This window comes from Paroedura picta, chromosome 3 (genome assembly GCF_049243985.1).
Source record: "Paroedura picta isolate Pp20150507F chromosome 3, Ppicta_v3.0, whole genome shotgun sequence".
NCBI lineage: Eukaryota > Metazoa > Chordata > Lepidosauria > Squamata > Gekkonidae > Paroedura > Paroedura picta.
In genome coordinates, this window is record NC_135371.1 from 146,018,952 (window position 1) to 146,030,334 (window position 11,383).

Here is an 11,383-nt window from a genome sequence, read left to right on the forward strand (position 1 = left end):
CAATGGAGGCCCAGCTCACAAATGTCACTCACCTGATATTCTTTCATTTCCACCAATCAAGACTGCAGACCCCCTCTTGACTTTGGACCTAGCTAGGGTAATCCATGTAACAGTCACTTCTAGATTAGATTTCTGCAACTCACTCTACATAGGGCTTTTCCTGGGACTGCTTTGGAAACTCCCTCTGGTCCAAAATGTAGGGCTCACGTGACACCAATTCTTGCCCACCTGCATTGGCTCCAAATTGTAGACCAGATCAAGTTCAGAGTGTTGACAGTAACCTTCAAAGCCCTAAACAGTCAGGGACCGATGTATCTACAAGACTATCTATTCCCTTCCCCAAGGACTGTTAAGAGCAGACTCCGCTTAGGATTCCCTAACCAAAGAAGGTGAAATTGGCCTCGATCAGAGTCTCTTTACTGAAAGAGTTCAGGGCCCTGCAGCTCCTTAACCAGTTTCGCAGGGCCTGTAAGACAGAGCTGTTCCACCAGGCATATGGTCAGGTCCTGGAGGGACCAAGAAGATCTGGCCATGCTACTGGAAACTAAGGAAGACCTGCTCTGAAATGTCTGAATTCCCCCCCCCCCCCATTTGACTGTAAATTTTCTCAGAGGAAATTGAGATGACTGCTTTTAGTTTTTTACAGCCTGTAAATTGTGTTGTTACCCACCCTGAACCCCATAGGAAGGGCAGGGTATAAAAATAAGGTTTACATTTAGTATTATTATTACTATGTAGATATGGAGTTATTGGGATCAGAATAGTCTGTAAAGTGGGAAGATGAGTTTACTCCAGTATAGTAATAACCTCTATTTATTTTGCATTATGCTTCCTTGGGGCGGCGGGCGGGGGGAAGGATTTATACTCTGCTTGAAGACTTCCAGTAAGGGGGAGCTTACCACCTCCCTAGGCAGCCAACCTCACTGCTGAACTATTCTTACTGTAAAAAACCTTTTTAAAAAATTAATATCCAGCAGGTACCCTTCTAGCTGTAATTTAAAACCATTTTTGCAAGTCCTATCTTTTACTGACATTAGAAAGAGCTCCTATCCTCTTCCATAAGCTAACATGTATGTTTTCATTTAACTCATGTGGTATCAAGATTGTCAACTTAAGAATCCCCCCAGCTTCCCTTTTAAGAAGTATTGCTTTGGATATCAGCTCTATATATAACTCAGAAAATGAAATCAGCCAGGTCATGAATGTGTTCTAAAAAATGTACTAATGATGCACCTTTTTTAAAAGTACGATATTATGTTTGTTACCTAATGTGCACCTTAATCTTCCTTTTTGTTTTACCCACGTGATTTCCCATATGGAGATCTGATCACATAAACCACCCAATCAGAGCTGATAATTGTACAATATTTTAGAGTGTCATATGGGTTGATAAAATCCTTCATGTAGTTTGTGAATCTTTCAAAAAGAAGAATTTCTACAGGGAAGACCACTTGGCAAACTAGATCCTGGTAAGGTTTATTATGGGTTAGTAGATCAAAATGTGTTCTCATGTACTAATTTCTCCATCAAACTTGTGCTCTTAAAAGCATTAATGGCCTTTTTTGTCACATGAGGGTATATCATACAACATGTTCCGGTTCTATAAATGCTTCTTTTAAATCCAACATTGATGTTATTATAAATACAGATAGCCATGGGATTGCCAAGAATCTGACTTGACTGAATGGCTGACAACAACCACCACCGTATATATGTAACCTTTATTGGATCATTATTTCCCCCCAAGCAGCATCTCCCTCTTGCAGGAAATGATAGCATTGTTGTTTTAGGATACCCTTTCCTTGCCAGGTTATATCTCAGAACCAGAACTTCTCCATGGAAATCCTGAATATTAGTACAGTTCCTCCTTTTCCTCCTCCTGTTATGTTTAATATAAAGTCTGATTACTTTCAGAATTTAAGAAAGTGTTATTAGTTGTTCGCTTGTACAGTACAGCTATTTACTGCCCTCTTTAACCACGATTTTTTATTTTCATGTTATTCAAACTGCAGGTTCTCATCCTGTACATTCATCCATTTATTGAATGCTTAAAGGTAATCATGGCTACCCTTCTATACTGCAAATATACTGACTATGTAATGCCACCATATTTTGATATAATTATTATTTGAAAATTATTCAGAAGATTACCAAGAGCTTCATTCTCTCCACTAGCAAATATTACCTAACAAAAAGAGAAGAGGAATTTTAAATGATGGAAATAGACCATTGCAAGTCTTGAGCTTCTTTCCTTTATGACAAATCATATGGAGACACTCAACGTTTTTATTATTAAAAACTATCATAATGTGTTGTCGTTAACTATTTTTTATTATTAACCGTAAAGGCCGTTTCTCTGCCCGCAAAAGGTTGCTAGGCAAGCGGAAAATACCTCCCCGTCTACCCGAGCACAAAGCTGCAACGTCCCCTGAGACAAAGCGATGTGCGCAGGCGTGGAGGACCCGGGTTCTGGGGTGGGGTGGGCGAGAAACAGAAAGCCTCCGAAGGCCGGGGCTAGGGCGGGGGATGGTCCAGGCTGCGCGGTGTGCAACAGCTGAGAGTGGGAAGCAGCGCGGATGACAGCCAGGGCTGGAGCGAGCGCTTCCGCTTATTCCCGAGAGCTGAAAAACCGGCGCGCCAGGCAGCCGCTTCGGCCGACCGGAGCGCGGGGTTCCTATGCCAACGGAGAGGCCCAGCCTTAGCCCCGCCCCCCTGGGGAAGCGCAGAGAATCTTCAGCCGCTCGCCCGAGTCTAGAACGAGAGGGGGCGGTGCTCTTAATGACGTCACGAGCCGGCTTCCCAACATTCGCCGCGGTGCCGGCTATATAACCGGCGTCCGCCTGCTCGGACACTCCCGGTTTAGTCGCCCTCGTCATCGGCGTGAGGTTTTGACCGGTCTTGCCCGCTCCCCATCGTCGTTGAGACCGTCTCGATCATCATTCTCGTCATGCCTGGGTATTCCAGTGAGAGGGATCGCGGGTGAGCCGGGGGGCTTAGCGAGCTTGGCTCCCGGACGGCGGGGGAGGGGGCAGGGCAGGGCGAGCGGTCCTCGCCAGCCGGCATCGAAGAGCAGAGTAGTTAAAATGGCGGCGGAGACGGAACGGGGAATTTTTTTTTCGAGCCCTCGATTTTTGCCGCCTGCGCAGAAGACCGCGGTTGGGGGCAGAGGGGGGATGCGGCGGCCGGGTGGGGGGGGATTCTCCGGCGGATGTCCTTGTGGCGGGGGTCCCGGCGGGAGGGAGGGGGGGGTGTCGTCCCGAGGCCGTCTCCCGCTAGCCTAGCGCCGGGGAGGAAGCAAATGCGCCCCAAGTGCCGTGCGGGGAAATGGGTTTCTGTGCGGGGGCGGGGAGACCGTCCGCGCGAAACCGCCGCCTCCCCTCCCGCTCTCGAGCCGCCTTCCATTTGCCTTTTGTCTCATCCGGGCGCACGCTAATGGCTGGCCCCGCCATGCGGTGACTAAAGGGAAAATCAAAATGCCGGCGGCGGCTGCTCCCGCCTTTGTTCCTCCCTCCTCTGGCTTCCCCCTTCGCTCGCTCCCCGCCCAGGAGTCAAAATGGATGCGCCTGCGAGAAAATGTGGCGTAGACGGGAAAAAAAAAACAAAAGGGAAACGCCGCAGTCCCCTCGGCTGCCTTTCCTTTGTGTGGGGAATCGGCGCGGCCGGCGTCTCCCTCCCTCCCTCGCCTGGGCAGCCCTCGGTTTCCCGAGGGGGGATTTAAGGGAAGGGGGAGAGGCGAGGACCGCTGCCGATAGTTCAGCCAAGTGTGAAGGCGCTAGAGAAACTGCCCCCCCCCCCAGTAAAGGGAAGTGATGGTTGCTTCAAAGAAACCAGCGTCTTGCCGGCATCCTGTAGGTTTCGTAATCATGACCCGCCTCTTTGGAAACGAAGCCGAGGGGGGAGTGCCTAGCAGTTAGGAAAATTTGTTTTGTGGTAACAAGATGGTGTTGATCGGCTTGCCGATACGTGTTTAGATACTGAAGACGGTTTCCTGCCTGCCTGCCTAAAAGTATTCTTGATCTGCCCTATTAGCATTCAGGCTTGTAGACATAAATGAGAATGTTACCGCAGCTCTTTAAACGTGCTGTTTATTTGAGCCTCTTATGTGTAAAATTTGTCTTGGCAGGTTTGGTGGCCCGCGTTTTGGGGGAAGTAGAGGGGGATCATTAGGCGGAAAGAAGTTTGGAAATCCTGGAGAAAAGCTTACCAAGAAAAAATGGAATCTAGATGAGCTTCCCAAGTTTGAGAAGAACTTCTACCAGGAACATCCTGATGTGGCAAGACGTGCTATGGTATGAATAGTTTGTTGTATTTAATGTTCTTTGAGGTCGCGTTGTTAAAATAATAATGCTATAGACTAATGTGTTGATCTAATGTAATGTGAACCCAAAATGTATTTGATATTGATCTTTGTAACTACAGTAGGATTATTGTAACAATACAAATTTAGGCTAGCTGTATTGACTAGGTGGCTTTGACTTTCTTTACAGCAAGAGATTGAACAATACAGAGCAAGCAAAGAAATTACAGTTAAAGGCCATAGCTGTCCAAAGCCAGTTATGAACTTTTATGAAGCTAACTTTCCTGGTAAGTAGGACAACCACTGGGAATAAAATAAGTCTTTGGTAATATGCATGAAGCTTAACCAATTCATTTTTGTCTCATAGCAAATGTTATGGAGGTAATTCAAAGACAGAACTTTACTGAACCAACTGCTATTCAGGCACAAGGTTGGCCTGTTGCCTTGAGTGGACTGGATATGGTTGGCGTAGCACAAACTGGATCAGGGAAAACACTTTCTGTGAGTAATGGCTGGATATAATAATAAATAGTATAGATATTAATGCATATTAAAATATTCTGTAATCTACTTACAGCCTGATTTCTATAACATTTGGAGTTCCAGTTTTGAGTGTTCTGTAGACATGACTTGTATTTTTATTTTCTCAACAGTATTTGTTGCCTGCCATAGTCCATATAAATCATCAGCCATTCCTGGAGCGAGGAGATGGACCTATTGTAAGTATTGACATTGACATTGTGAAACTTAAATGTCCTTTCTATTTGTTAGTTCTTGAGTATTATTGCTGTAGAATTACCAGTAATGCTTTGGACTATCCAGGTAATTTTTTTTGTCTGCTATATCTTTTTACTAATAGATTTGGAAAGTTAACAAAGACATGGGCTTTGATCCAATAGAATCCTCACTGATTCCAGCATCTCTCTGCAAATGCTTGACTCCCCCCTCAGATTTTATGGTGGTTCCCTGCCCCCCCCCCACACCCCGTGCAACTTTCAGAGCCTTTAAGGGCCACAACAAGATGAGGGGAGGCAGGGAAGCCATGCTGCTTGGATGGATGTTCTTTCTTTCTGTGAAAATTACTGATAAGAGCCAGCTATTGGTCACAGTGATAACTGCTAGTACTAAAGTTTAACAGATTGAGACAGCTCATTGCTTCAATGTACAACACCTGAATTTGTAAAATATGAATTACGTTGAACATTCCAGAGTGCAGTTTGATTCTATATTTGCACTTCTGTTCATAGTGTCTGGTGCTGGCACCAACCCGAGAACTTGCTCAGCAAGTGCAGCAAGTGGCTGCAGAATATGGTAGAGCCTGCCGTTTGAAGTCTACTTGTATTTATGGAGGTGCTCCCAAGGGACCACAAATACGTGACCTGGAAAGAGGTATAAAGTCAGCCTATAAATGGTAGATGTCAAGTCTAATAGCTCTATGGACCACTTAAATAAATTAAATAAATGGCTATTTCTTTGCTTCAGGTGTGGAAATTTGCATTGCAACACCTGGAAGACTCATAGATTTTTTGGAAGCTGGAAAGACTAACCTCAGGAGATGCACTTACCTTGTACTTGATGAAGCTGACCGGATGCTTGATATGGGATTTGAACCTCAAATTAGAAAAATTGTAGAACAGATTAGAGTAAGTATAGATGGTCACATTTCACTTGATAACTGGGGAATCATATTTGAAATCTTGATTGTTGCCCATTTCAAATTTTCATCCACTCAAATATGGTGCGGAAGGGAGGCTAAACTGTCTTTAATATTAAATGTCAATTTATTTTCAGCCTGACAGACAGACATTGATGTGGAGTGCAACATGGCCTAAGGAAGTGAGGCAGCTTGCAGAAGATTTCTTAAAGGAATATGTGCATATCAACATTGGTGCACTGGAGCTGAGTGCAAACCACAATATTCTGCAGATAGTGGATGTGTGTCATGATGTAGAGAAAGATGATAAGTAAGTAAAACAGGAAAGGTTTGTTTTCGGTTTCAACCGTAAGGCATAACTGAAATTGTGTTATAAAACTACAAAGCTTGTTAAAATTGACAGGACTCTTGGGTCTTCTGTTAGAACAACATAAATTGCACACAATCTCAGTCCTCTGACCAGTCTGTTTTTCTTGTGAAAGGCTTATTCGGTTGATGGAGGAGATTATGAGTGAGAAAGAAAACAAGACAATTGTGTTCGTGGAAACCAAAAGAAGATGTGATGACCTTACTAGAAAAATGAGGCGAGATGGGTAAGGATTTGGTCCCTGTGACATAAACCAGTTTTTGTGTTTACAGGTACATTGCAGCCTTAAATTTGAAATATGTACCAGCTAGGTAAGCCTGTGCAGCTAGCTCTGTTGGTTCAATTTTAGTTGCTGAATTGTAGTTTTGGTATAGTACAGCTGTACAATGTTCTTTGATATCCCAAAGTCTTCTTGCTACACTAGACTGTTGATACTAATGTGGGGAAACTTTTTGTAGTATTGTCTTGCTATACTTTACTAGTACACAACTATTCTATACAAAAGAGTCAAGTAGAATTATCTAAACGTGGGTTCTGATGCAAAGGTACCATGTGTTAATCATACCTCTGTGGCATGGGGGGGGTGTCAGGGATCACTCATTAACACCTAGTGATTTATGTCACTAATGACAAAAACTTAAATATAATTACAGGTGGCCAGCAATGGGTATACATGGTGACAAAAGTCAGCAGGAACGAGACTGGGTTTTAAATGGTGAGTGATTTGGTCTGGTGGGTATTCAAAAGGGCGGCTGTTCTCCCAGATGTTGGGTGTTAAAAAATACTTTGTCTTGTCTTTACAGAATTCAAACATGGGAAGGCTCCTATCCTTATTGCCACTGATGTTGCTTCCAGAGGTCTAGGTTAGTAATATCTTGCTGGGCGCTACATTTTAATTAAAGAAAGTGTATTGCTTTCTTTAACCTCTGCATTTTTCTAAGTTTTTTTCACATAAAGGTGCAGTCTTTGTGGCAAGGCCTAGGCATGACAATCGGAGGACTCGAGGGGGATGAAGGACTAGTGGAAGTGATCGTCTGGACGCTTCCAGTCCAATAGAGAGGTGAAGGTTGAGCATTGTGTGCCAGTAATCTTCAAAAGGCAAAGACTAAAACTACGACCCCATAAACTGTTCTCTCATGGAATGGTAGCTTCAATCACAGTTCACTTTTGCCTGGTTATTTTCACTGTTCCATGATTTTGCATGACTGACATGGTGCACTGCTGTTTAGTTTGTGTGCATACTGTTTGCTGTGGTCCATGAGTCTTTGGATTTCAGTGAGTTTTGCTGAAATGTCGAAGAATACTTAAACTACAGTGGTCTCTTTTTTTCCAACCCTTGAAATGGAGAGAGCAGCTTTAAAATGTCCTGAGCCTTGTACAAATTGGTGAGTACTGGCACATGAAATTTGAAAGTCCACCTCTCATTTACAAGTTGGGGTGGGAAAGCACTGGCTTTTCAAACCTGGAGTTCCTCCGTCAACTATACCGTAACCGTCATGTCGAGACCTGCCAGAGAGAGAGAGACACTCAAGTGAATGCTGGCTTCTTGGAAGCGCTTGCCTAGACGAGACACAGTGCATGAAAACAACTTTATGACCTTTTGAGGACAGGTATGTTTTTCTTGCAGCTGCGGTTGATAGGTCTTGGCAAGACAAGCAGTGTGGCCATCTTTTAAAGCTTCTGGTGTGTGGCAAGACCTCACTTTTATATGGAGGTCCTTGGGAGCACATGAAGAGGCTACTGTGAACTTAGTGGTCTTACTGCAAGAAGCATTCAGATGTCACTTGACTTGTAGGGCGTTCTGTGGTAAGGCTTTAGATCACAGGGTGAATTACAAAAGGTCAGAGGCAATATGCATCCTTGTTCACAGGAACTTTTTTTTTGTTTTGCAGAAATAGATAATTAACATTCTTTGCAGCAGTTAGCATCTTACAGCTATTATTGTCTAACTTGCTTTTTCATCTGGCTGTTGTGGTGTGCAAAATTGTGTACATTGCTTTTGCTGCACTGCAACACTTTACAGATGTGGAAGATGTGAAATTTGTCATCAATTATGACTACCCTAACTCCTCTGAGGACTATATCCACCGAATTGGACGAACTGCCCGCAGTACCAAAACAGGCACAGCATACACGTTTTTTACACCTAATAATATTAAGCAAGTAAGCGACCTCATCTCTGTACTTCGTGAAGCTAATCAAGCAATCAACCCCAAATTGCTCCAGTTGGTTGAAGACAGAGGTTCAGGTAAATTTTAATTTTATTAATTGTACTTTAGCTATAGCTGTTACATCAGAATTCTTTTGATCAATTAAATACTAGCTTACCTTTTCTGCTGTTTTATCAAACAAACTGAAAGCTGCAATGTAACGCAAATTTGTGCTGGAATTCAACACCTCTCTGAAATCAAACATTTTGGAAGAGTTGAATTCCCTGTACTGCTGTATGATGCATGTATTCCTGCCTATAGGGAACCTGCTTCCAAATCTTTTGTTTTATCTTTGCAGGTCGTTCCAGAGGTGACCGACGTGACAGATATTCTACGGGCAAAAGAGGTGGATTTGGTTTTAGAGAGAGGGAAAACTTTGAAAGAACCTATGGTGCAGTGGGCAAGAGAGATTTTGGCGCAAAAGCTCAGAATGGTGGCTATGGTGCTCAATCTTTTGGTAATGGAACTGCCTTTGGAAACAACTTTGGAGCAGCTGGCATGCAGGGTGGCTTCAGGGCTGGCACTCCAGCTTATCAGAATGGCTATGACCAACAGTACGGAAATAACATGGCAAACATGCACGGTGCAATGAACCAACAGCAGTACGCATACCCTGCAACTGGTGCAACACCAATGATAGGCTATCCACTGCCAGCAAATTATACCCAATAACTTAGAAGTATATTTAAGTGTCTTGTTTTTTCATAATTGCTCTTTATATTGTGTGTTACTGAGACAGGATAGTTATTTAAAATCTTGTGGAACAGGCAGCAATGTCTGCAGTGCAGCAGTAATTATGGTGCACTTTTCCACTATTTAAGTTTCATATTCTCTACATTCCTGAAACAATTTTTAGTTTTTTGTACTAGAAAATGCAGGCAGTGTTTTCACAAAGTAAATGTACAGTGATTTGAAATACAGCAACTGGAGGCAATGCATGGCCTTCCAATAAAAATATTTGAAAATGGAATGTGTTGCGTTTTCACTGGTATGAACCTAATGCTTTCATGAGTACTTTAGTGTATACTATTTGTGAATGTCCAGATTTGATTGTCTCTGATAAGGCAACCAAGGATCTCAGCAGAACCACAAGATAATGTGGTAAGCCTAACAAACCAGCATCAAAACAAGATAATGGGGAGACTTGCAAGTTCAACATAACCAATGGTAGTTCAGAGAAGTCCAACAGAGACCCCCCAGGGCCAGTGGCAGCTCACAAGAGCCAGGTAGACCCTAAATTACTGCATCAGTTCTTCTGATGTCACTTGTCTGTGACATTTTCCTACTTCCACCTTTTGCCTGGGAAAAGGGAGGGGGGGACTGCCTTGTAGAACGTTAAATTGCTTGCTCCCAATTTTTTCAGGCATATTTCCACATCAGATGTAGCCAAGCATACATCTCTAGCTACAACTTACAAATAAGTATTGATCAAGCAGTTAAATTGGGTCAAATATATTGTACTTGATAGTTCATCACACCCCTCGGTTTAAAACTGGCTATATAAATTTACATAAAACAATCTGCCATCTTCACATTTCTGTTGTAATGTTGAATAGGGCTAGATAAAATTTTCTCAACTTTACCAATGAGAAACCCCTGAAACATTCTTCAGGTTTCAAGAAACCCCAGAAGTGGCATGATCCCAATATGATTGGGAGACATAGTTGTATACACGCCCACCCAGGATTCCTGCCCCTTCCGGGCTCCTTGGCCATTTTGGGAGGGAAGAGGGGGGTCAACATGACCATGTATGGTCATATCAACTGATACATTTTATAACCCACCATGAGATGTTTTATGAGAGCAGCAGGTAATATAAATTAATAATTATATAATGAGGTTTGACAAATTTTAAAAATTAACTCCCATAGATTCAGGAAACCCAGGGCTGTCAAACTTCATGGTTTCACAAAACCCATGTTGAGAAAGCCTATACTATACTATATATATGAACCGGAGCATACTTAAATCTATAGTAAAAACTAAGCATTTTTGTAGTGTCCTCTACACCAGTGGTCCCCAACCTTATCACCGGGGACCACTCAACGCCTTTTACTGAGGCCTGGTGTGGGGGGGTAGTTTACTCCTCCACTCTCAACCACTGCCCTAGCACGCTCTGATCGCTATGGTAATGTTTAAACATCCCTTCAAAATAAGATACAGACATGCCACAACAATGAAGTGTGTTGTAAAGGGCTGGGGGGGAGAAGGCATCATTCGGGGCCCACCTCCAATTAGTCAAAGGACCACATGTGGTCCACAGCCCACAGGTTGGGGATCGCTACTCTACACTACAGCCTAAGTTACCAAAACCTAGTTTTTTAATTGAATCAGGATATTCTAAAACAAAGCAATCCCAGTCTGATCATTTTTTTACTAAAACATCATGCCACTTTGTTCATTAATGCATGGATTTAAAACAATTTGATGCTTTAGGTATAATTTAAACTGGGATATGCTGACAATTACTCATTGGGAAGCCAGAGGTCTTGGATATCCTCTCCATATCTAATTGGGCTAATGTCACCTTAGCCCACTCAGTTAAGAGCCTCTGTGTTAGACTGAGCCCAACTTTATTGCTGGAAAAGCAAGTTAATGCAGGCATTCTGCCAAGTCATCCTAGATTCAAAAAATGATGCCTTGAATCCATGCCACAGTGACATGGAGACTACACTTCTGCAATGCACTGTACATTGGTCTTCCCTTAAAACCGTTTAGAAACTATTAGTTTAGAATGCTTTAGTGCAGAATGCTGACGCTGCTTAGCTGTTGTCAGGAGCTAGATGGGACATGCATATTGTTCCCGTTCAGTCACTCTACTGGCTGCCCATCAGTTACAAATCTCAATTTAAGGT

At 43.1% G+C, this 11,383-nt stretch overlaps 1 protein-coding gene across 2 annotated transcripts; it reads left to right on the forward strand.

Annotated features, from left to right (window-relative positions):
• Positions 1–2,717: 2,717 nt before the first annotated feature.
• Positions 2,718–9,498, forward strand: DDX5 (DEAD-box helicase 5). Of its 2 annotated transcripts, none has more exons than XM_077328431.1 (13): positions 2,718–2,955; positions 4,124–4,289; positions 4,488–4,584; positions 4,665–4,798; positions 4,951–5,016; positions 5,545–5,686; positions 5,780–5,940; positions 6,089–6,261; positions 6,434–6,544; positions 6,972–7,033; positions 7,122–7,181; positions 8,342–8,566; positions 8,827–9,498. In XM_077328431.1, the coding sequence occupies exons 1-13, from the start codon at positions 2,948–2,950 to the stop codon at positions 9,198–9,200; spliced, it is 1,779 nt and encodes a 592-aa protein (XP_077184546.1). In that variant the 5' UTR covers positions 2,718–2,947; the 3' UTR covers positions 9,201–9,498. The 2 variants fall into 2 exon arrangements, with proteins under 2 accessions (XP_077184546.1, XP_077184545.1); XM_077328430.1 differs by having other exon boundaries at positions 2,807–2,979.
• Positions 9,499–11,383: the final 1,885 nt, after the last annotated feature.